The 24195-nt window shown below is 56.5% G+C and overlaps 2 protein-coding genes across 29 annotated transcripts in view; one reads left to right on the top strand and one right to left on the bottom strand.

Moving 5' to 3' along the window:
* Nucleotides 1-4796: 4796 nt before the first annotated feature.
* On the top strand, nt 4797-17915 carry TELO2 (telomere maintenance 2). Of its 15 annotated transcripts, none has more exons than XM_067013117.1 (21): nt 4797-4955; nt 5816-6151; nt 6664-6941; nt 8923-8991; nt 9205-9352; nt 10714-10816; nt 10987-11055; nt 11241-11382; nt 11480-11616; nt 12115-12194; nt 12415-12516; nt 12734-12822; nt 12914-13005; nt 13202-13318; nt 13429-13500; nt 14686-14850; nt 15294-15385; nt 15992-16091; nt 16268-16332; nt 16550-16665; nt 17471-17915. In XM_067013117.1, exons 2-21 carry the CDS (start codon nt 5817-5819, stop codon nt 17575-17577), a joined length of 2478 nt encoding a protein of 825 aa, XP_066869218.1. In that variant the 5' UTR covers nt 4797-4955; nt 5816; the 3' UTR covers nt 17578-17915. The 15 variants fall into 15 exon arrangements, 14 of the variants coding, with proteins under 14 accessions (XP_066869218.1, XP_066869211.1, XP_066869212.1 ...); XM_067013110.1 differs by having other exon boundaries at nt 4935-4955; nt 11220-11382; XM_067013111.1 differs by having other exon boundaries at nt 4940-5011.
* Nucleotides 17916-17998: 83 nt separating this feature from the next.
* IFT140 (intraflagellar transport 140) overlaps nt 17999-24195 on the bottom strand; it is a 72259-nt gene continuing 66062 nt past the window's right edge. For all 14 annotated transcript variants that reach the window (XM_067013096.1, XM_067013091.1, XM_067013098.1 and 11 more), the window contains 2 exons: nt 23866-24007; nt 17999-18778 (listed from right to left, as the gene is read on the bottom strand). In XM_067013096.1, the coding sequence (XP_066869197.1) occupies nt 18572-18778; nt 23866-24007 (349 nt within the window). In that variant the 3' untranslated portion in view covers nt 17999-18571. The remainder of the gene's footprint in view (nt 18779-23865; nt 24008-24195) is intronic.

Genomic DNA, 24195 nt, shown 5'->3' with positions numbered 1-24195 from the left:
CTTGCAGTTAAACAAGACAGCCGTGCAGAGAAGCTGGTCTCCTCTCACTCCTCAAGCGTCACTTTGATGGCAGCAAAGGAACAAAGCCTGAAGGAGACACAGGGCAAGGAGAGCAGGCAAGGAGAACTGACCCGGCGGAGCAGAGAGAGCTGCAGAGGGGAGCCCGAGAGGCAAGCAGCGTGTTGGTGTCCTGGGGGGTGGGAGCAGGAATTCATTCTCCCACGGCTCTGGAGGCTGCTCCTTCCTGCCTCATCCAGCTCCTGCTGTTCCTGTGGCAGCATCACCCCAACCTCGGCCTCTGTCTTCACACGGCCTTCTCCCCTGTGTGTCTCTCCTCTTCTGTCTAACAAGGACACCAGTCATTGGATTCAGAGCCCACCCGGATAATCCAGGGTGATCTTATCTTGAGATCTGTAACTTAGTTACGTCTGTAAAGATCCTTTTTCCAAATAAGGTCACATTCAGGTACAGGGATTAGGACTTGGACATGTCTTTTTGGGGGCCACCATTCAGCCCATTACAGGGAGGTTTGAGAGGTTGAGGGGTGTCCAGGGATGGTGGGGGGCTGGGGCGAGGTGCAGGCTGGAGTGAAGAGACTCATGTCAGTCTGGATACAGAGGTGCCGGACCCTTGTCTCCTCCGTGATCCCCTGTGCCGGGCGACTGCTCCTGCACACCAGCCCAGCCCCAGCACATGGTCAGCTGGCTCTCTGGAGCCGCACTGTCCAATACCAGAGCCCCAGCCACATGCAACTGTTGAGCCTTTCATGAGGCTAGTCTGAGTGGAGATCCGCTGTAGGTGAAAAATGCACACTGGATTCAAAGACTTAGTACAAAAAAGGAATGTAAAATACCTCACTATCAACAGATTTTATGTGTGATTACATTTTTTTTTTTTTTTTTTTTTTTTTGCGGTATGCGGGCCTCTCACTGTTGTGGCCTCTCCCGTTGCGGACCACAGGCTCCGGATGCGCAGTCTCAGCGGCCATGGCTCACGGGCCCAGCCGCTCCGCAGCATGTGGGATCCTCCCAGACCGGGGCACGAACCCGTGTCCCCTGCATTGGCAGGCGGACCCTCAACCACTGTGCCACCAGGGAAGCCCTGTGTGATTACATTTTAAAAATTATTTATTTATTTATTTGGCTGCACCGGGTCTTAGTTACGGCATTCAGGATCTTTGTTGCTGCGTGTGGGATACAGTTCCCTGACTGGGGAGGGAGCGTGGAGCCCTAACCACTGGACCACTAGGGAAGTCCCATGATTACATGTTGAAATGGTAGTATTTTGGATTGATTGGGTTAAATAAAACACACTATTAAAATTAACTTCAGGGGCCTCCCTGGTAGAGCAGTGGTTAAGAATCCGCCTGCCAATGCAGGGGACACGGGTTCGAGCCCAGGTCTGGGAAGATCCCACACGCCGCAGAGCAACTAAGCCCGTGCACCACAGCTACTGAGCCCGCATGCCACAACTACTGAAGCCTGCACGCCTAGAGCCCATGCTCTGCAACGAGAAGCCACCGCAATGAGAAGCCCGCGCACTGCAACAAAGAGTAGCCCCTGCTCGCACCAACTAGAGAAAGCCCGCGTGCAGCAGCAAAGACCCAACTCAGTCAAAAATAAATAAATAAACAAATAAATAAATATATTTTTAAAAATAAAAAATAAATAAAATTAACTTCAGGACTTCCCTGGTGGCCCAGTGGTTAAGAACCTGCCTTCCAATGCAGGGGGCGTGGGTTCAATCCCTGGTTGGGGAACTAAGATCCCACATGCCGCGGGGCAACTAAGCTCATGCACTCTGGGGCCCATGCAATGCAACTACTGTGTCTGCGTGCACTGGAGCCCACGCGCCTCAACTAGAGAGAAGCCTGCATGCTGCAACTAAGACCCAAAGCAGCCAAATAAATAAATAAAATTAACTTCACCTGTTTCTTTTTACTTTCTTTAGTATGGCTATAAAATACTTAAAATTAAATATGGGACTCACATCATACTTGGATTGGACAGCGTTGCACTGGAGAAAGACTCCAGGTCTTCAGGCCCCCGGGCACAGAGACAGGGGCTTTACTTTCAATCTCTTTCATCATCCATTCTTTTTAAAAAAGAATTTAGTGGAAAGCATACATATCATAAAATTCACTCATTTTAAGGGTAATGCTAACAACAAGGTATTGAAATAAATGTCACCTATTGGACTGCGGGAGTCTGAGGGTTCTGCCAGCTTCTGGAAAGCAGCAGCCATAGCCAGGCACCTGCCCCCAGGCTGGAGAGGGGAGGGAGCTTCTTTAGTCCCGGCAGAAAACCTGCACTTCCTGACAGCATGGGCAAGAGCTTCCCTGCACGCCCCCAGACAAAATCCCATCCACAGGTGAGACGGAAGTCTGCCCAAACAGAAAAGAAACTGGGAGACGTGCAGGGGGCCAAGGAAAGGCTCAAAGGCGTTCTAAGTAATACCCTCAGAGAGAAAATAAAAGCTTTGTGTCCACAAGGCAAGAAACGGGGACTTCCTTGGCGGTCCAGTGGTTGAGACTCAGAGCTTCCACTGTAGGGGGCGCGGGTTTGATCCCTGGTCAAGGAATTAAGATGCTGCATGCCTCGCGGCCCAGTCAAAACAAAACAACAACAAAACACAAGGCAAGAAACGGATGCTATGAAAAAAGAAATAATCAGAAAGGAAGAAGTTGCTCTTGGAAATGAAAATTATGATTTTCCCCCAAATCAAAAAAGTAATAAAATGACTAAGTAAAAAAATAAAATAAAATGCAAATAAATAGATAAGTATAACAGAAAAGCTAAAAGGCGAAGTTAAAGCAATTTGTCAGAAAGAAGGCAAAAAGGCAAAGAGATAGAAAAGAAGAGAGAAAACATTGGATTGAGATCAATCCAATGAAAAGAAACTTAGAGAGTGAGACTACAGGATATAGTGGAGGAAATCTTAGGAAGATAATACAGGAAGATGCTGCAGACAAGGGCACCCATCATTTCAAGACCACGTGGCAGAGACCGCCAGGTCAAGGAACTGGGCCTGACTCCAAAGCTCATCTTGCCAAATGTCAGACACCACAGATGAGAAGATCCTAAATGTGTCCAGAGAGAAAAACCTTGTCACTTGTGAAGGACTGGGACTTTCTCCAGAGGACTGTGGGCCACCTCAGCAGCAAAGCTGGCTGCCAAAGACAGAGGAGCAAAGTGATTTTCATTTAAAATTGAGCAGTCAAGGGCTTCCCTGGTGGCGCAGTGGTTTAGAGTCCGCCTGCCGATGCAGGGGACGCGGGTTCGTGCCCCGGTCCGGGAAGATCCCACATGCCGCGGAGCGGCTGGGCCCGTGAGCCATGGTCACTGAGCCTGCGCGTCCGGAGCCTGTGCTCCGCAACGGGAGAGGCCACAGCAGTGAGAGGCCCGCGTACCACATACACACACACACACACACACACAAATAAATAAAATAAAATAAAATAGAGCAGTCAAGAGTGGCTGGTTAGCCCTGATGGTTAGAGCATAGTGCTGATAAAATTGTGCATCTAGCTCGAATGTGAATCTACCTGGAGCAAATAATAAAGGCATTTTTCAGATATGCCAAGGCTTAAGAAATTTATACTCTGTGCAGGATCTCTTGAGAAGTTACTGGGTAACAGGATTCAGGAAAATGTGGGGAATAGAGAACGGAGGATGCTGCAGTAGGAACCGGGAGTAGAGGGCCCTAGTCCAGGAGTAGCCCGGGAGGAGTTCTCGGAGAGTCCCAGCAAGGCATCATCCTCCGCTCCTCGCTCCCTGGCACCCACGTCCAACCCATCCGGTCCAGCCCAGGTCAGCTCCTTCTCACTACCTGGCCCACCCTTGTCCACGCACCCGACGCCCCTCGGGGCTTTCTGCATCCGCGGTTGCCCCCTACCGTCCATTCTCCTAACTGCACCCAGGGTGGAGCTTTTAAAAGAACGCTCTTGGTCACTCATTTTCTTACCCTCCCTAATTTTTCTTACCATTATCTGCCATCTGATATATTGTACGTGTACTTTATTTGCCCCCTTGACGTGTGAACAGGAACTTTGCTTCATTTGGTGCCCTGGAAGAATGTTTGCTGCCTCAGTAGGCAATTAGTTAACACATGTTGAATGAATAAATGTTTTCCATGTCACCTCAACGGCCTTCTGGGCTGAAATAGTACCTCCTTGAGAAGTCTTCCCAGATCGCTCCCCAAGGTCGCCATAGGACGTTCTGCCAAGACGGAAGGTCCTATATCTACGCTGTGCATTGTGTCAGGTGGCTATCGAGCCCTTGACACGTGGACAGTGCAACCAAGGAACTGACCCGGTGGCTGGTGGCTACCGTGCTGAACGGTGCAGCACCTGTCCCAGGACACCCATCGATACCCGAAATTACCCCGGTTGCGACTTCATCCTAGTCTGTGGCGCGTTTCCCTGCAAAGGTCGCGGCCTGCGGAGAGCGGGCCATACCTCTGGGCGGGCGGGGAGGCCGCACACGCGTTTGGTGCTCAGTAGGAGTTTGTGGAGGCGCACACGTGTGAGCTCAGGATAGATTGGGGCTCGCGGGCGGGGGAAGGGCGGGAGGAGGTCACTCCGGGAAGACCGACGCGGAGGCTGAGGGAAGGTAGGCAGGCGCATTAGTGCTGGACTCCAAGCCAAGTGCCGCGCAGCCCAAAGCAACTGCCCCGCCCACCACCAACCACGCCCACTCGGGCACCGCCCCCATGTGTCCCCGCCCCCTCCCCAGCGCAGGCGCGGATACAGCCGCTTGTCCCGCGCGTCTTCCGGCTCGCACGTTCGCCGCAGATTCGTCACCAGCTGCCCCTAGGTACGGGCGCCACAGGCTCAAAAAATTCAGCATCAGCTCTACCAGGGCCCCTGGAACTTTTGCTCTGCTGACGCCTGAGCTGGACCGCGAACAGAGCGCAGATCTGGGCCTCGGGGGCTGTGGCGAATCGGCGACGAGTCGGTATGGGCGGAGCGAGCGGGGCGCAGCGCGCCTTGGCGACTCTGCGGACCCGGCGGGTGCGCGCCTCCCTGTGACCGCTACCTCTCCGGAGGTCCCCGCCCGCCCCGATACCCCTTCCCGCCCCGACACCCCATCCCGTCCCCCGAGGGCCGCTGCTCGCCGGGCCACTACGTGGGCTCCGGGCGCACTCTGGGGAGCGGGCGCGGGGCCGGGCGATCGCTAGCCGGTCTCCACGCCCCGAGAAGGAGCCCGCGTGGACCGGGCTGGGCGAGGAGGCCCAGGCCTGTGGAGACACTTCTTGGGCCCCTAGTGCATCCCGGTCTAGTGGCTGGGTGCACTGGTGACAGACAGGTGCCTACTTAGTGGCGCTCGTGTTGCAGGGGCGCCCGACCCGAAGTAAATGCTACCTGTAGATGGTTTTGGTTTCTGGGAAGGAAGGGAGCTTGGTAAGGTGAACCACAGGTGGATGCGTCAGGGAGTTAGAAGTGCTGATGGGTCTTCCAACCTCAGCTCCCTTGACATTCGGGTTTGGATACTCCTGTTGTGGGGGCTGTCCTGCGTAATTGGGTATATGGGATGTTTACCAGCATCCCTGGCCTCAGCCACCTACTAGAGGCAGAGTAGCACTTCCGGTTATGACATCTAAGGTGTCTCCAGACATGGGTCCCTGGAGCGTGGTTGCCCTACTGCAAGAGGGCACCATGGAAGCCTTGGACCACGAAACCTTCCCTCCTCGAGGGCGGGAGAGCGGGCTTTCTGAGAGTATGTGAAAAGTGCTTACTTATCCGACACTGAGTCCCACGTGGATGATGACAGCTCTCTGAACTTCCTTTCTCACGTGCCTTTCCTGTGAACTCCAGGATGGATCCTGAGGTCTCTGCCGTCCGGCTCACCATCTTGGAGGCTGTTCACATCCTTTCATCTTCTGAAGATGGGGGCCGCATCTTCTGCACCCTGGAGTCCCTGAAGCGCTATTTTGGTGAAACGGAGAATCCAGCCCTCCCTGAGGAGCAGGAGGAGTTTGCCAGGATCCACTTTTCCACCTTTCTCAGATTTCTGGTCGGCAAACTGAGCCCCGACTGGTTGGAGCTGCTGCCTGATGGCCAAATGGAGGAGCTATGGGCCAGCTTCTTCCTGGAGGGCCCAGCTGACCAAGCCTTCTTGGTGCTGATGGAGTCCATCGAGGGTGCTGCCAGGTGAGCTGGGCTGGGTCTGATTATGGGGTCGCTTTAACACCTGAAGGATTTCGAACCAACCGGTTCTCCAAATTTTGTGAGAGTTTGGTATCCTGAAAGGTGAGAGAATAAAACTTGTGCGCGTCAGAGCACTGAACTAAAAGCAGGTTGCGTTAATCTCCTGCGATGGGAAGGCCCTAGCCCTCTGTCCTGCCATGTGGGCCAGAGGGCAGCAGGAGTGTTTGCATCTGGGCTTAGGTGGTCTAGGTAGGCAGTGGGCGTGACCATCCTCCTGGGGCCCCTTCACTCTGTGGCCCCCAGCTCTGTGTGAGGCACCCCAGCAAACTCATTCCCTCAACACCAAGCATACCACTGTCCTTGTGGGGAAGCTGTGTCGTTGGGAAGCTGAGTTTTCGGCAGTTGCTGTGGAAGTTGCTGGGTCCGGTGATTCCAAGGTGGGGAAGCTGCATGGGGCCGGCAGGCTTTCATGCCCCCCTAGGAAGCGAGGCTGTTTACACCTGCTCTCGGTTCAGCCCCAGCTTCCGTCTGATGAAGATGGTGCAGCTGCTGGCCAGGTTCCTGAGCGTGGGCAGGATGGCTGCTGTGATGGAGGGGCAGTGTCGGCAGCAGGCAGGGCCAGCCTTCCCCCTGCTCCAGGAGACGCTTCTCACCAAGGTGGTGGGCCTGCCCGATCGCCTGGGCAACCGTCTGCAGCGGGAGAACCTGGCCACATTCTTCCCTCAGAACTACTTCCCTTTGCTGGGCGAGGAAGTCCTGCGGGTGCTGCAGGTGGTCGTGGACTCTCTCCGAGGTGAGAGCCCCTCTTCTAACAGCCTCCTCGGGCCATCGTCCCCTCCCTCCCAGGGCTCCGGGGACGACTTTGTCGTCTCTGGGCAGTGCCATCGTCCAGTCAGACGTTATCGCATGTCTGGGGTGGCAGCCACCCAGCCATGAAGTTTCACCGACAACTCTGCTGCCTTGGAGGTGGAGCTGACCCGTAAGCCCTGCAGTCCTTGGTTGGATGTCCAGGTGGGGCTGCTCACAGCCCAGCCCCTCACTCAGAATAAGGGAACGTCCACAGTCTGGAAACCAAAAAGCTCTTACTGTGAAGAGGGTCCGTCCAAGGTGGCTGCCGGCTGTGGTGCCCGTGGCCTTTTCATCGTGGGTGGAGGACCTCAGTGCTCTGGTGTCTGAAGGCATTGCTGGGGGCCGACTCTGAGGGAGCTCTCTGCACCTGGGGGCCATGGGAGCAGCTTCCTGCCCACCTTCTCCACTAATCATGGTCTCTGGAGCATCAGGGACGTGACTTCCCCAAGTGTGTGTTCCAAGATCCGGGAGAAGCCAGGGGCCGTGGCAGCCTGAGTGAGGGTGGGTGTCAGGTGGTGAACAGCGGGCGGGTTGTCCGAGCCACCGCTCTTTCCCCCAGTGAGGCCCTGCCTTCCCTGCGGCCCCGGCCCCTGCACTGCCTGCATCCTGGCCCGAGCCCCTCATCTCGCCTAGATTCTTACCACAGCCTCCCACGTACCCTCCTGTCTTGTCTGAGCTGAGCAACTGCGTGCTGCTGTTACCATGAGCCACACTCAGAACCTTCCAGCATCTCTGTTCCGTCCTCCTCCCAGCTCTGGACTGGCGGGCGTTCCTCCTTAGGGCGCCCCGTCCTCTGGCCTCGAGTGCTTCTTCTCAGGGCTGCCTTCCTGGTTACCCTGTTTAGTGTTGCAGCGGCTGGCTTTTCCTCTCCCTGGAACCGGCCATCCTCTAAGGTGCTCAGAGGGGCCCTGTCCTGTTGTCCGACGTCCCCCCCACGGAGTGAGCTGCAGGCTGGGGCTTGTGCGCACTGCCGACCCGGCGCTCAGAGTGGTGGCTTATGCAGCCCGGTGGTCCTCACGGGTGTTGAGAGAAATAGACCTAAGTATTGTGTCCTTGGGGCTGGAGTTGTGCCCACATCTCGCAGACTGTTCTGCCCTCGTGGACGCGTGGGGTCGCCCACACGTCCACGACCCTGCGTGAGGGGTCGCCTGTCTGCCCATGGTTAACCGCACATGGTGAGTGGCTGCCGCGGGAGACGGCCAGGTGGCACTTGGCAGGGGGCCGCAGGGGTGAGGCCTGTGCTGCTCTGTGGGGCCCTCTTGTGTCTGCACACCCTCTGCCCTCCCTGCTGTGTCCCTGAGCATTACTGTCTCGGGCGAGGGAACCACGCAGTGGGAGGTGTGCGCGTGCATTTCTTCAGCCCAAGCGTCCAAGCGGGGTTCCAGCAGGGCCGCCCAGCCCCTGCTCTGGCTGGGAGGGGCTGCCTGCCTGGGTGTCCTGAATGCCTCTGGAGCAATGTCCCCTTCATCCTGTGAGTGGATGCGTTGAATTCTGTCTTGGTAGGATCCCAAACGCCCATCTTTAGATCTCAGATACTGAGTTTGCATCATGCGCGGGGCCATCTGTCTCCTGGTCGGTCCCATCACCCTGGCTCTTCTGGGGCTGCTGCCGCCACCCACCCTCTCCTTGTTCCTCCGTCCTCGTTTCCTCCCTGTGGCGCTTAGAGCCTCTCCTATTCACTGGGCCCCTCTGGTGCTGCCGCCTCCCGGTGCCCCGCAGTGGTCCCTGCTTTATAGGATCACTGTGAACATAATGCTTTTTAAATGGTTCTTTTCATTGGCTTTTTGAGTTGGAAACAATGCTGGTGAGATTGGAATTAGATTGAACAAGTTGGCAGTTTTACAACGTGGGATCCGCCTGGAACAGGGTCTCTGCTCGGCCAGGTGTGCGCTGATGGCCTTACCACCATCTCCCTCCTGTCCCAGGTGGCCTGGACTGCTCCGTCTCCTTCCTGTCTCAGGTCCTGGGGAAAGCCTGCGTCCACGGGAGACAGAGTGAGTGTTCATTGTGGGAGAAGCTGCAGCACGTCCCGGGAGGGGTGGGCTGTGTGGATCCCTTGCGGGGGGTTGCTGAGGTCCCCTTGCCTGGGTCTGGCCCTGCTGGGCCCCTGGGTGGGGGCTTGGCTCTGTGACAGGTAGGCATGTGGGCTGCAGACACTGGATGCCCCACGGCCCCCAGGCTCAGGGCCCCTGTGTGCTTCCCCTCAGAGGAGGTCCTGGGCGTGCTTGTGCCCCGGCTGACGGTGCTCACCCAGGGCAGCTGCCTCTGGCAGCGGGTCTGTTGGTGCCTGGTGGAGCGCGTACCCAACTGGGCCATGGAGGCTGTGCTGAAGGGGTTCGTGGAGGCCGCCCCAGGGTAAGAAGTAAGGCATCCTTCCTGCTGCAAACGCTTCTCCCCAGGAGGGCGGGCAGTGGGGATCCAAATGACTCCTGCCTATGTGGGGTCAACACTCATGGGACATGGGCGGTGGCCACTCTGGTGGCCAGTCATTTCGTAGAGTTTGGCTGTGCAAATGTCCATCTTTCCCACTCCTGACGACTGGGCTGGGCCCCCCAGTCCTCACCTGGCTGGACCGAGATGGAGGCTGCGGCTTCTCTGCAGCCTGAGGGTCCCTGTTCTCAGAAAACCCAAATCATGCAGAAGGGTGTGTGGGGAATGCAGCTTTCTCCCACCTGGTGGCTGTGGTGACTTTCCTGTGTGCCCATCCACCTCTGTGTCTGTGAGCAAGGGCGTCTGTGGACCATGTTCCTGAAAGGGCAGTGCTGGGTCGCTTGGTTGTCGTCCACGTTCCTTCAGACCATCTCCCGGCACGAAGGGCCTGTTTCTCTGCCAAAGATGTTTCCTCCCTGTTTGACTTCACATTTCTTTGATTCTGGCTGAGGGTGTGTGTCTTGAAGGCATCACGAACCATCTGATCAAGTCTTTTACTCGCCTGTGTGAAGGCTCCTCGTGAGGGGGGCCCCCCACCTTAACACAGGCCTGGGTCTGTCCTGGCCACACCACTGTTTGGCTTCTCTGAGACGTCCTAACTGCCGTGTGAGCCCAGCATACCGTGGGTCACTGGGTAGGGCACAGCCTTCTCTGTCACTGGGGCTGTCGTGCTGTCAGCCCCAGGGCTGTAGGTCACTTTCCCTGGGTCTTTCTCCCAGACTTTATCAGTTTTCTTGTTTTTCCTTTTTCCTTTAACCTTCACGTCTTTGATTTGAGGGATGAGGAGGGGAACACAGCCTCACCTGCTTCCGTGCTGGAGGGAGCTCTTACTCGCTAAAGGAAGCAGGGGTCTCTCAGTCTAGATTGGGATCTGCAGACTATGGCCTTTGGGTCGAACGTGGCTCCCTGTGTTTTTGTAAGTAAAGTTTTATCAGCAAACAGCCACGCTCAGCCGTGTACCTACCTGCCATCGCTGCTCTCGGTTACCGTGTCTCTACAGAGCCTGATGGCCTGTCAGCCTGGCCCTTCACAGAGAAAGCTGGCTGCCCTGGTCTAGGCAGAGCATTTCACCTGGACTGGTCGGGGCAGGCAAGGGATGTCCTCTTGTGTCCAGTCGCTGGGCTCCCTGGTTTCCACATTTACTGGGAGGAGAGAGAGTTAGGACTGACTCAGGGCTGAAGCACCTGCCCGGCTCCCTGGTGGTTAGCACGGAGCCCGGGGGTCCAGTGCGGATCCATGGGATTCAGAGTTGTGCTTTTCCCTCTCCCCACCACTGTGCCTTGCAGGCCTGAAGTCCTCTCACGGCTGCTGGGGAACCTGGTGACAAAGAATAAGAAGGCCCAGTTTGTGATGACCCGGAAGCTGCTGTTCCTACAGTACAGCTGCACGGTGAGGGTGCCGGCCGGGGGTGGTAGCTACGGCAGGCGGGGCTGGAGCATATTCGGCTACCCGGACATGTCGCTGTCCTTCAGCCCAGACCCGTCCCGCCCCTGGGCTCCCCGGGCTGGGCTGGCGGTGTCTGCCTGGCAGACGGTGAGAGGACGCCGGCTCTGTTGCAGATGCCCATGCTGCAGAGCCTGCTGGGCTACCTGGCCATGGACAGCCAGCGGCGCTCACTCCTCATGCAGGTAAGTGCTGCTTGTGCAGGTAAGGGACCCTCAGTCCCCGCGGGGAGAGCGTTCCTGCCTGGGGTGGAGGGCGCTGGCCGGAGCCTCTCTGGGGCTGTGGGGACATGGGCACCAAGGCCCACGAGGTCCCGGGGTGCATTGAGGAGGCAGGGGCTGTCTGCCAGGCCGGGCCTACCACCCACCAGGTACTGAAGGAGCTCCTGGAGACATGGGGCAGCAGCAGTGCCATCCGCCACGTGCCTCTGGTGCAGCAGCGCTATGTCAGCAAGGCCATCCTTATCTGCCTGGCACACCTGGGGGAGGCGGAGCTCCAGGACAGCCGGGACGGTGAGCACGTGGTGGGTGCCCCATCCCCACTGCCCCCCCCGGAGCCCCATCCTCCCCCCGCCCCGCTAGCTCAGCCCATGTGTGTCGGTGCTTCCAGAGTTGTTGGCCAGCCTGATGGAGGGAGTGAAGAGCCGCCTGGACAGCAGCCTGCCCCCCGTGCGCCGCTTGGGCATGATCGTGGCTGAGGTGGCCAGCGCCCGGATCCACCCCGAGGGGCCTCCCCTGAAGTTCCAGGTGAGCAAGGGCTGTGCCCGCCGTGCTCTCCCTGAGCTGCTGACACTCCTGCCCTGATGTCACCCTGCCTGCCTGTGTCCAGGACCATGGAGCATCTGTGCTTGGTGTCCAGTTGGCCCTGTTGACCCTGCTGAGGCCGCAGCTGGGAGGGGAGTGGAGGCGCAGCCCCTCAGTTGGCGCCTGAGCACGTGTCCCCAGGTGGATTCTCTAGATGGGACTCTCAGGCCTTCCCTCCATCTGCCAAGCCCTCTGGGATGTCCTTGGAGACAGTGCCACATCTGCTCTGTGTCTGGGGGATTCCCAGGCCCTCCAGCCTTCAGCCCCCCTGGTGCCACCCTCTGTAGAGGGGGAAACCTAGACAGTTGCTCTTGAAAGACTGTTGGCTGCCAGAGGCCAGAAGCGCAGACTGCGGGCTGTGATGGGAGGGCCTCGTAGGGCCCCAGCTGTACCACTCCCACTGTTCCTGTCCCAGCCAACTCCAGCTCATCTGCGTTGCAGTATGAAGAGGATGAACTGACCCGCGAGATGCTGGCTTTGGCCATGCCCCGGCCCGCGGCTGACGGCCCCTCGGAGGCGGGGTGAGGGTCTCCGTGCACCAGTCCCTGGTCCCTGCCTGGAGCTCTGGGCATGGTGGGCCAGGTGGGGTGGCTGCTGCACACCTGTTACTCCTGTCCTGCTATCGCTGAAGCAGAAGCTAAGATGAGGGCAGGGGCGGTGAGAGTGCTTCTTCGGGAAGCATGGGTTCTGGGATGAGAGATTTGTGGGGCACCCCTGAGGGATCTTTCTCTGTCCCCAAAGCCCGTCTTTCGCTCTGGTCAGTGGAGAGACTCCTGATAGAGAGACTGTGGACTGCAGCGGCCCCCAGGCTGGGCCTGAGGGCTCCGACTCCGAGCTGGACAGGTGGGGGCAGCCCCACAGGGGAGAGTGCGGGGGTCCTGGTGGGACCCGCCTCAGGGTGTGGGCCCTGCAGCGCCAGTTCCCTCTGCCTCACAAGTCCTCCTCCCATCCGGAAATCAGCCCATGGGGCTCTCAGCCCGGCAGCCATTCCTGAAGCTTCAGGGACTGGGGGTGAGTCCCGGGCGACAGGCAGGTCTGCGTGTCTGTTCTTCTTCCTCAGTGATGATGAGTTTGTTCCCTACGACATGTCGGTAGACAGGGAGCGGAGAAGCAGCAAGGCGCCCTCGTATGTGCGGGGCTGTTTGGAAGGTGGGCCCCCACCCCACCCCGGGTCCCCTGCATGCTGCCCACCCTGCCCGCCGGCTCCACCTCACTCAGGTACCATGTGGGTTCTGGGCAGCTTTGACCGGGTCCGAGGACTGGGAGCGCTGGGAGGCGGCCCTGTGGGCCCTTGAGGGGCTGATCTTCAGGAGCCCAGCTGCTACTCAGGAGGTGAGTGCGTGAGGGCTGGGCTGTCAGGGTCTCAGGAGGTGGGTGATGGCTTGGTAAGGGCATGTGTCTTCAGGGAGCCCCTTGTGGCCTCCATGGGCCTTGGCAGCGGGGCCTCTGCCGGGGTGGGGGGTGGGGGGTGCAGCCCAGGCTCCTCGAGACAAGCCTCTTCTGTCGAGCACCCTGACCCCGTGCACAGGTGAGTGTGGAGCTGGCCAAGGTGCTGCTGCACCTGGAGGAGAAGACAGCCGTGGCGGGGTTCGACGGGCTGCGCCAGAGGGCCCTGGTGGCCGTCACAGTCACAGACCCGGCTCCGGTGAGTCCCCGCGGCTGAGTGGAGCCCGGGTCGTGCCCCTAGCAGGGGCTGTGCTGGGGCCCTGTCTCCGGGATCGTGGCCCTCAGAGGCCTCTCATCCACCCGGCCTAGGTGGCGGAGTACCTGACCACACAGTTCTATGCCCTCAACTACAGCCTCCGGCAGCGCATGGACATTCTGGACGTAAGTGCCTGGGCCTCTGTCCCACTCATCAGGGCTGGACTGGCAGGCCTGGTGCAAAGCCCCTGGAGGGGGAGCACACATTTGCCAGAATCTACAGGGATGGGACCAAAGGCCTCCCCAAGCCCCTTGTTGCCAGACCTGAGAGGCTGGGACCAGCATCTGTCTGATGTTTTCTTGACAGAGCGTGGGCTTCAGGGGCTGCATTTTTTGTTTTAGATAACGGCGTTACTAAGGTATGATGCACACGCTGTAAAATTCAGTCTTAAGCAGAATGTGGTGGGTTTACACAGTGGAATATTACTTGGTCTTAAAAAGGAACGAAATTCTGACACCGTGCTCAGTGAAATAAGCCAGACTCTAAAGGACAAATAGCGTACAATTCCACTTATGTGAGGTCCCTGCCGTCAGATTCACAGAGAAAGAGAGCGGACGGTAGGTGCCAGGGGCTGGGGGAGGGGTGGAGAGTCAGGGTTTAATGGGACAGAGGTTCAGTTTGGGAGGATGAGAAGGTTCTGGAGGTGCTGGTGCTGACGGCGGCACCATGAGTTTACCTGGTGTCACTGAGCCGTGCTGAACAGTGATTACCATGGTGAACATCACACCACATGTGTTCGTCACAGTGACACAGAGACTAAAACAAAGCTGAAAAAAAGTTAAGCATTTCTGTGTTTACAGTTCAGGGGCGTTTGGTGCTTTCCCGACGTAGTGTGACCATCATGTCCACCTGCTTTCAGGACGTCCCACGTCACCCTCAAAAGAACCCAAGACACTGCCTCCCCCACCCCCAGCCCCGCAGTCAGTCTGCTCTGTGCATCTGCCTGTCCTGGGTGCTTCCTAAAAATGAGGTCACACGTATGGCCTCTGGGTCCGGCTCCGTCCACATATGGCCTGGGCCTGGGTTCCTTCCCTTTTCCTGAGAGGTGGGGGTGGCGGGATTGGATGGGCTTTGGGAGAAGTGACCAAAGGTTTCGGGCTTGTCAGCAGGGAGCACGCCCACCTCCCTTCTGTGCCCCCACAAAGTAAAGTGAGCCTGAGGGACTCGAACTGACTTGCATGGAGTTCTCAGAACCTCCCCCACCGAGGACTGCCGGGGCCTTTGAGGGCACCCGATTCACCTTGAAATTTGGAAAATGTCATCCTTCCCCAGTGGGATGGCGGCTGCCCCGGGTGTCTCCTCTCTTCTAGGTCCTGACTCTGGCCGCCCAGGAGCTGTCTCGGCCGGGGCGCCTTGGGAAGGCTCCCCAGCGGGGCTCCCCAGACCCCGGCTCCCAGCCTGGTGGTGCTGTGGTCCCGGCCTGGCGGGCGGTGGTGGAGGAGCGCATCAAACGCAAGACCCGGCGGTTTTCCAAGGTCAGCCAGGCCCTGGGGTGGCCTCTTGGGTGGGACCTCTGCCCCGAGGGGACAGTGGCCACAGTGTGCTGTGAAGGGAGGGTTTTGGGTATAAACTGAGTGATGTGACACATGCTGTTAGGGCATCACACTGAAGTGACTTTAAAACGTGAATGCAGATGTGGGTGTGAAAACAGCCCTGAGGGTTTTCTGTTGGCAACAACTGGCCCGGCGTGTGCTGGGTCATTGGGGTCCTCTAGGCCGGGGCTGAACATGGTCCCCTGGGATGTTGGGCCATGTCTGGAGACATTCTCAGTCGTCACCGGGGGTGGGGGGTGGTGCCCGCTTCTCTGGTGCTCAGCACCACCCCTCCCAAGTGTCCCCGAGTGTCCCTGGTGTGAGGTCCCCGGCAGGGCTCTGCCCTATGCCCTGCCTGGTGCCTTGTGAGCACGTGTGTTTGGCAGGGCTCTGCGGGGCAGGCGCCAGCCGTTGGCCCCAACGAATTCAACTTGGTAGCTGGCTACTTCTTCTTCCCCCTCCTTCAACATTTTGACAGGTGAGTGAGTTTTTTGGAGGCCTATGATTTGGGGAACAGGAGCCCTGGCACCCGTGGGCAGGAGGGTCCCTAGGGTGGGGGCTAAGGTGGGATATGGGTTCAGGGGGGTCAGGAACTTGGCTGTGATTGTAGCTTAAACCAAGTGATGTGAGGGCATTAGGCCTCAGGGTCTCCATCACCTCCGGATGCTGGGTTCATGGTGGGGCTGGGGCCAGAGCCTCACCCTAGTGTCTCGACCCGGCGCGCCCTGCCGCCCTCGTGCGCATCCTTGTCCTGCCTCAGCCTGAGTGGGGTGTAGATATCCCCCAGCCATCGCCACATGGGCGCAAGGCTCTGTGGACAGAGGGAAGGGCCTAGAGCCCTTTGCTGCAGAGGCCTTGCAGGCAGCGGTCCTGCTTCCTGATCCAGGCCCGGGCTTGACCAGGCAGCCTTGCAAAGTGACGGGGAGTCTGTCCAACACCTTCTCCTTGTGGCTCTGGGCGCCATGTGGGGACAGGCAAGTGAGGAGGGGCGTCCAGGGGCTTGGGGTGCCCTTGGTGGCCCACGAGGTTGGGGAGCCTGCCCTGAGTGCCTGGCCTGCACCATTCGCTTGGTTCTGTGTTGTAGGCCTCTTGTGACTTTTGACCTTTTGGGAGATGACCAGTTGGTTCTTGGGAGACTGGCCCACACCTTAGGGGCCCTGATGTACCTGGCTGTGAACACCATGGTGAGCTGGGACCCCGTTCCCCTGGCATCTGATGGCTCACCTCCTGTGGGGTCTGTGCCATTTCTGTCCCCCTGTGGGCCTTGCCTTGGGACAGGAGTGTTTGGAGCTGAGGATGGAGTCTGAGGCGGGGACTGCTGTGTGCCAGGACCCCTACCTACTGGCTTCTGCTGTTTCAGGTGGCTATGCCAATGGGCAAGGCCCTGCTGGAGTTCGTGTGGGCCCTTCGTTTCCATGGTGATGCGTGAGTAGCTACAGGGCTGAGGGGAGTCGGGTGGGGTTGGGGTCCTGAATCCTGCTGGAAAGTGGACAGTGGGAGGTGGGTGGCGGCTTCTGGGGTTGCTGAGAGGCAGCCTGGCTGGGCGCTCCTGCAGCAGGAAGAGCCGGCGGGGCTTCCCTGGCCTGGGTGGAGGGCGCCAGGCTGCGGCTCTTCACGGCTCAGTCTCCTGCCTTCTCTGCAGCTATGTGCGCCGGGGCTTGCTGTCTGCTGTCTCCGCCGTCCTCCTCAGCGTTCCAACTGAGCAGCTGCTGGCAGACCTGCTGGATGAGCTGCTGGAGGCCCGGTCCTGGCTGGGAGGTGAGTGCTAGGCCGGGGTCACCGTGGCCAGGCGGCAGGAGGCTGGTGCAGCCTGGAGGGGCCGGGGAGCCATCGGCTCGTGGGCAGTGTGGCCCAGTCCCCAGCCCAGCATGAGCGTCATGTGGCTCCCGTTGGTGTGCTGAGTGTCCTCAGTGTGGGGGTGGGGACATGGCTGCTGTCAGGTCACTTTGACTTTGGGGAGTCCTGTAGGGAAGGCACCCAGACGTGGGGGTGGCACCTGTATATGCTGGAAAGTTCCATCCTCAGCAAAATTACAGTGGTGATTGCCATTTTACCACATTTTCTCTGGTGGCCACCCCTTCCCCACATACATGTGCTCTTTTTAAAAAGTCTCTGTGGCCAGTAGTACCCCCACCTGTGGGCACTTGAGCCACGGCCCTCAGAGCCACTGTGCCTGTGTCCACCCTTGGGGCTCGCGGCTCATCTGCATCCACACTGGCAGGCCTGGTGCTTCTGATGGCGGCCTTTTTCTCCCTTTCTGCCAACCCTGCCTGGCGAGGCAGCCCATGAGCCTCCTAGGCTCCTGCAGGGCAGCCCCCCCACATGGGCATCTGAGCACATCTGCATTCGGTGTGTCGGGACGGCTCTGGGCCTTGTGCTGTGGGTGCAGGTGCCTCCCCGGCCGGGCTCCCAGCCCCAGGTGCTAAGGAGCCCTTTGCCGGCGTCTGAGGAGGTTCTGGTGCCACGCGGGGCTCATTCAGGAGGCCTCAAATGAGAGCAGCTGAAGAGGGCTGGCCCGCTCAGTGCTATTTCGCTGCCCACGCTTCCATTTCTGTCTTTGCAGACGTGGCCGAGAAGGACCCAGACGAGGACTGCAGGCTGCTGGCAGTGAAGGCACTACTGCTTCTGGAGAAGCTCCGAGACAAGCTCCTCCCACTCTCCTCTCCTTAGCCCCTGACCCCCGGGAGGCATGTCCCGCTGGAAGAGTGCGGGCTGGGGGCCAGCACGTGGGGCAGAGGTGCAGCTGGTACAGCCTGGAGTGTCTGCGGCTCAGCAAAGACTCTGCATCAGGGCCTAGGGTTCTGCCCACCCCAGACTGGGACTGTGACGTGGCCTCTGAGGCTTGGGCTCCAGGATGGCTGCTCAGCCCAGTGCCTCCGTGCAGCCTGCAGAGCTGGGGCCACTGGGCCTGGGGGCTTCTTAGCGATGTGCCCCCAGCCCTTCCTCACCTAAAGGCCAGGGACTTTAAGAATAACAGAAAAGGAAGAATTAAAGAGGTGCAGGAGCTCTTTGTGGTTCTCACTCCTGCAGTGCCCACACACGGCCCCCTAAAGGAGAGACATGGAAATGGGGGCAGGAAGGGGACACAGCCTCCGAGAAAACAGACTTTATTTGGAGAATTTCGGGAGCTGGTGGGTGGAGCTGGGGGTGGGAAAGCATGAGGCAGCCCCCCCGCCCCCATCACGGTGCTGTCCCTGATGGCCCCTTACAGTGGGAGCTGGTGATGGAGAAAGGGTGCAGCCTAGACAGACAGAGCCTCCCGCTGCAGCCCAGTGCCAACCGTTGTCTCCCTATGGTCAGGACGGGGTGTCCTGTGGGAACCAGTCAGATGCACTGCTGGGCAACCTGTGTGGGTGCCAGGAGTGGGAGGCGGGAATATGGGGACACCCTCAGTTTCTTAGGCTTTACACCCTGTCCTTGGGGGAATGTCATGGGAAAAATGAACCAACTCCCTTGACTGCCGAGGGGCTAAAACAAAACCCTGCAGGGGCCAGGAACTCAGAGGGGGTGGCTTAGAGACCCTCCCCGATGCCCCTTGGAGGCTAGCGCATCTTCCCACAGCTCTGCCTACAGACTCAGACACAAAACTTCCACCAGGGACGTTGGGCTCCTGCTACTGACAATGACTGGCAAGTCCCAGAAGAGCCTGGGCAGCAGCAGGCCCTCAGGGGCCATTCTCCACCTCCTCCATCACCTCCTCGTCCATCTCCTTGTGATCCTCCATGCTGTTGTGGCGCATCTGCTCCGGCACGGTGCTTGTCAGAGGGATGCCCAGGCCCTGGTGCACGGTGTCCACAGTGCGCTGGCTCACGTAGTATGACACGCTGGCGGAGGGCACTCTCTTCCGCATCTCCTCCAGGTACTTGTAGGCCTGGGTCACACACAACAGCCGTGACCGGTCAGCGCACAGCGGGAACAAGGGGCCCAGCCCGGGGGCAGAGTGAACAGGGGAGGGACACCTTTGGTAAAAGGGGCTCGGGTGGCCTCCCAGCCTTCCCAAGCATTGGTGGCCTCCGCGGACAGCAAGGCTCAGGCTCCAGTGGTCAGTGCTGTGAGCTCCCCCAGGGAGTCCCATGGGCAGCCTGTTACCAGGACCCTGTGAGGCTGGGGACCACGCCCCAGAGGGTCTGCCCACCCTGGATGCACATAGGAAGACCTCGAGGGAAGGATGGATGGATTCATGTCTTCCGTCTGTTTCATTCACTCTGGGGTATGTGCTTGTTGGGCCAGAGGGCCAGCAGCAACATACTAATGGCTTGTCTTGTGTATTTTGACCAGGCCTCCAATTTACCCCAGTTAATTGGCCTGTGGTTAGTGAGTCTCATGTGTGTGTGGTCCTTGGCCCGGGGCTGGTGAACTATGGGATTGTCAGTGGTTTTCCTGTAGGACTTCCTCTGGTCCTACCAGTGGGAATATGTGGGGGGGGGGGGGCATGGGGGCCGCACAGCAGCTTGGGGTGGGGTCTGAGGCAGGACGGATGTGCTTACACTTGCTCCACCTGCCTGCACCCACCTATACCTCCTTACCCCTGCTCCACCTGCTCACCCACAGGGAGGGTCATGTGCAAGCACAAGGGGCTAGAACAGGGCCTCATGTGGCTTCTACGGGTATACTGAGTAGAAATTCAGAATATGAACAAAATTTCCAGGAGCTTTATGAGGAAATAATCACATCTTAGCATTTCTTAAAGATGATAAAATTTTAGAATGATCTTATTTCAGACAGATATAACTGTCTGATATAAACAATAAAGATCATAAAGATAAAATAGGGTGTTTGGAGGGATGGGGAATGCAGCGTGCAAGTGCCCAGGAGCCCTCCAATGATGGAAGAAGACATCCAGGCACCAGGGGACGCCCCTCGGTGTCTGCTGAGGGCCAGCTGTGAGCCAGGCACCGTGCTGGGCACACAGGACACAGGTACAAGGGAGGACCAAGCCAGGCCACTGGGCACTTCGGTGAGTAGCCCGGCCCAGCAAGGGTGGAGGGAGTTGGGCAGCCGTGGGGTTTGGGTGAGGGAGCCTACGCAGAGGGGAGGGAGTGGGAGATGGCAGGCAAGCCAGAGAGAACACCTGGGGGCAGGGAACGACACCTGGGGGCAGGGAACGACACAGTCGGGCCTAGAGGTACACTGGGGCAAGTGAAGCAGCGTCTCCAGAAGGAGGGTCGGCAGTCTGTCAGGACTGGACTCAGGATGGGGCCATGAGGACTGAGCGGGAGGGATGTCCCAGGGATGGGGAGACCCCAGAGCAGCAAGGGCTTCTGTGCCCCCTGCCCCCACCCAGAGAGGAAACTCATGCAGGCCTATCCTTTCTCAATTTATTTATAGATTTTTTTTTTAAATTTAAAGTTACTAAATCCTACGGGCTTCAAACAAGGCTTGAGACAACAAATAATTTGGTGAAATACTTGAAATGTGATTTTTCTGTTAATTTTGAGGATTCAGTGGTCTGAGCATCTCCACAGTCCACTTTTGTTTTATTCTCCAAAAAAGAGGGAACCTGTTGGGATTCACTTTAGAGCTGTTTCCCCAACAACAAAAGGGGTCGGTGAGTAGAAGTGGCAGGGCCGGGAGGATGTGAGCCAGTGGGCTGGGAAGTCTGAGTTCACGGTGCTGACCCGCCAGACCTGGGCCACGGACGCTTGGCTTTCCTGGGAATCTGGGAACTGCACCCCGTGAGGCTGGCCTGGCCCACTGGCAACGCTTCTGAATGAGTTGTCAATCCTGGGTTTGCCAGCACTTGGGAAAGGAAGGCGGGGGTCCCTCGGGGTCACTGCAGCTTCACCAGGAACTACCTACGAGGGACAGGCCATGGGCAGAGCACGTGGACTATAGCACAGTCTGTGTGCTGCCCTTTAGAACATGAAGGGAAAATGCAGCCAGGTGGGGTTCTGCTGCTGGTTACGAGAGGACTAAGACCGAAAAGAACAAGGACAGAGGCTTCTGGTGAGGGCAGGGTAACTCACATTAGACCAGCCCCCCTCCCAAACAACAAGGATTTGTCCTTGTTTTGCAAAAGGCTCTGGAGAACAACCGTGGGCAGGTGGGCTGGGGGAGCCAACACGGGTGAGTTTTCTGCTTGTTGTAACTTCTGCCTCAGGGAGGCCTAGTCAGGGCCACTGGGGGAAGTAAAAGGCACAAAGAAACCACACCCTTACTGGCCAAAAGAACCAGAATCAGAACTGCATCCACCACAGCAGCTGGCACGTGAGGAAACGGTGAAGACAGTCGTGGAGCGGACAGATTCTGAGTGTGGGCTCTGCCCTGACCTCTGCTTGACCCTGACTCTACATGTGGTGGGGACCAGCCACATACCAAGGAACCTGAGCAAAGCCATGTACTGAGCAGAGAGACCCGCTGCCGCCCACCACGGTGAGGGGGCTTACACTCTGAGCTCAACAAAGATGGCTGCCTAAGGAAAGCAGGACAGAAAGAAGACATAGCAGAAGCCAGGGTCTCTAACGTGTTATCCACAGTGTCCGGAATACAAAAAACTGCTAGACATAAAAAGCAACAGGAAAACCTGACCTATACTCAAGAGAAAAGACAAATAATGGAGATCAACTCAACATGATCCAGATGTTTGAATTAGTGGCACAGACTTTGGAGCAACAATTACAACTATGCTCAAGAGTATAAAGTGTTCATTCTTAATGAGTCAACAAATAGGAAATTTTAGCAGAAAAATAAAAAGAAAAAACCAAGTGTAAATTCTAGAACTGAAAAATACAAAATCTAAAATGAAAAATTTGCTGGACAGGTTAACTGTGGATTGAAGATAGCCAAAGAGAGTCAGTATATTTGAAGATAGTTATGTTACCTAATTCAAGTAATAGGAAGAGAAGATCAATAACAATGAACATCAATTACAAATGTGTATCCACTTAATATGAAAAGGCCTAACACTTAACTGGAGGCCCAGAAAGAGAGAATAAGGCAGAAAAAAAATATTTGAAGGAAAAATAATTACAGATTTTCCATATACAGTCACAAAAGGATCAAGTTTGTTTCCAAGTAACTTACCCTCATCCCAGGAGAAAACTCAACAATATTGAAAGGAACACACACACAGACTCCATCACTTGACAACCTAAAACATTTACAGTGTCTGGAATCCAAAAAATAATTGCAGACCTGCAAAGCAGGAAAATATGAACGATAACAAAGAGAAGAATCGACCAATAGGGACATCTGGAATTGACACGGGAGCCGAGGACTTTAGGGTAGTAAATATTTCATGTGCTCAGTAAGGCAGAGGAAAGAGTAGCAGAATAAAGAGACACAGGAGACGGAGGGAGGAGAGCTGGTTCAGACCCACTGGAGGTGAGACTACGAAAGGAGCAATAGCAGAGTGGACTCTGCAGAAGGAAGACAGTCAACTTGCAGCAACAGCAAAGCAACCGCCCCAAATGAAAACAGGAAGAATTCTGGGAAAAGGAGAATCGGTTGAGCCAGGGGCCAATATATACAAGTGGCTGGAGTCCAGAAGGAGGGGGAGGGCAAGGGATGAAAGGGAACTCCCTACAGACGGGGATAAAACACGGCAGCTCACACGTCTGATGCAGACAACGTCCAGGCCACACTCAACAATAAGAAGACAAACATCCAGTGAAGCGAGGGGAACGGTGTGAGCACTCGCAGGAGGGGACCTGAGCAGGGGCTCGCTGCCAGCCACGCGGACAGGGTGTGTTACAACCACGGTGAGACACCACCACACACCCACCTACATCGCAGCCACCACCAGCTGCATGTCCACCCAACACTTGGACTTTCCTGATGAGATTGCTGGTGATGTTAGCCGACAGGATTTCTTTGATGTGTGTAATGAAGTGTTTTGACATTTGCACAACCCAGTGAACCAGTATTTTCCAAACGACCACCATGATGTTACAAAATCACGTATGTGTAAAAGATGCAAGATAGACCAACGGGTTTTAAGATAACAAGTACAAAAAGCACGCTGACATGGTTTCAGATTGCTCATTGCAACTAAGGAAACACCACTTGTGGAGTGTGGTGTGGTGTCTAAGACCCACACTTGACAGGGCTGCTACAAGGTCCTCCCCTTCTCACCTACATATTTGGGTGAAGCTGCGTTTTCATCACAGATTTCGTATTTCAGTGAAAACAACTTATTTTACTACATTGAATGCAGAAGCAGACACGGAGAATCTGGCTGTCCTATATTACGTCAGACATTAAAGAGACTTGCAACAATGTAAAACAAAGTTACTTTTCTCACTAAATGTCTTAGTTTTGAAAAATACAGTTATTTTAAATGAAAATGTTACCTATGTTACCATGTAGTGGGTTTATTTTATTTTTAAGTAAATTAACGAATCTCTTACAAATTTGTTTATTTTCTAATATAGTAAATATTGGTAGATACAACCCACACAAATAAAAGCTCTTAGGATCCTCAATAACTTCCCCAGTGTAAAGGGGTCCCAAGACCAAAATGCTTGAGAACTGCTCCGTTAAACTGAATTATCAAAACCCTTCCACAAAGAAAGCTCCAGGACCAGCAGGTTCACTTACACATTCTATCCTACATTTAAGGAAGTGACACCCATCTTACATACACTCTCTCAACTCCAGGAGGTCGGCACCCCAAGTGTTATTAGCAAACTGAGGAGTGAAGGGGCAGGAAAGGATGTCTGTGCCTGTCAAATGGCTCAGAAAATACCCATTTTATGTATAAAATAGAAAATTTAAAACATAGAATGAATACATAAATGTGGCAAAATGTTAAAAAAATGTGAATCTAGTAAAGGGTTGGGTTCTATTATTCTTATAACTTCTCAGTTTGAAATTATTTCAAAATAAGAAAGCCTGAAAAATCAAAAAGAAGATCGAAACGTGGAGAGGTGCCTCCCCCACTGTGAGCTCCGCAGAGGGCTCTGTAGCCGGGATACCCCCATCACCCTGCAACCCCATCAGCCCCAGGTGTGGCCTCACCGTCTGCAGGTCCTCCATCTGCACGTGGCGCTCTACCAGGAAGCCGTATACATCTCCGACGCGGACGGTGCTGTCCAGGTCCGGCTCCTCCAGGAGCAGCTTGCACTGCCTGACCGACTCCTTGGGGTCCTCAGTGTATGTCCTGCTGGGAGCAGGGACATTCTGAGCCCCAACCCAGGGCACGGCTGCACATCAGGGGTTAGGGCAGGCTCTCGGCCTGGAGGATGCAGCTTTTGAGACAGTAATTCCCGTGAACTAAATTAATTCTTTATTGAGTCAATTCATAAATTCACCAATTTCTTTTAACAAAACATACTGACCACTCGCAGG

Source organism: Kogia breviceps, chromosome 14 (genome assembly GCF_026419965.1).
Source record: "Kogia breviceps isolate mKogBre1 chromosome 14, mKogBre1 haplotype 1, whole genome shotgun sequence".
Lineage (NCBI taxonomy): Eukaryota > Metazoa > Chordata > Mammalia > Artiodactyla > Physeteridae > Kogia > Kogia breviceps.
This window is presented reverse-complemented; position numbering and strand designations above follow the sequence as displayed.

Bases quoted from the DNA above. Each gene is read 5' to 3' on its own strand.
- TELO2 (XM_067013107.1), top strand. From the start codon at position 5,356: ATGCTACCTGTAGATGGTTTTGGTTTCTGGGAAGGAAGGGAGCTTGGT. The intron at 11,383-11,479 runs GTGAGCACGTGG...CGGTGCTTCCAG, and splicing joins GCTCCAGGACAGCCGGGACG to AGTTGTTGGCCAGCCTGATG. The intron at 15,386-15,991 runs GTGAGTGAGTTT...TCTGTGTTGTAG, and splicing joins CTCCTTCAACATTTTGACAG to GCCTCTTGTGACTTTTGACC.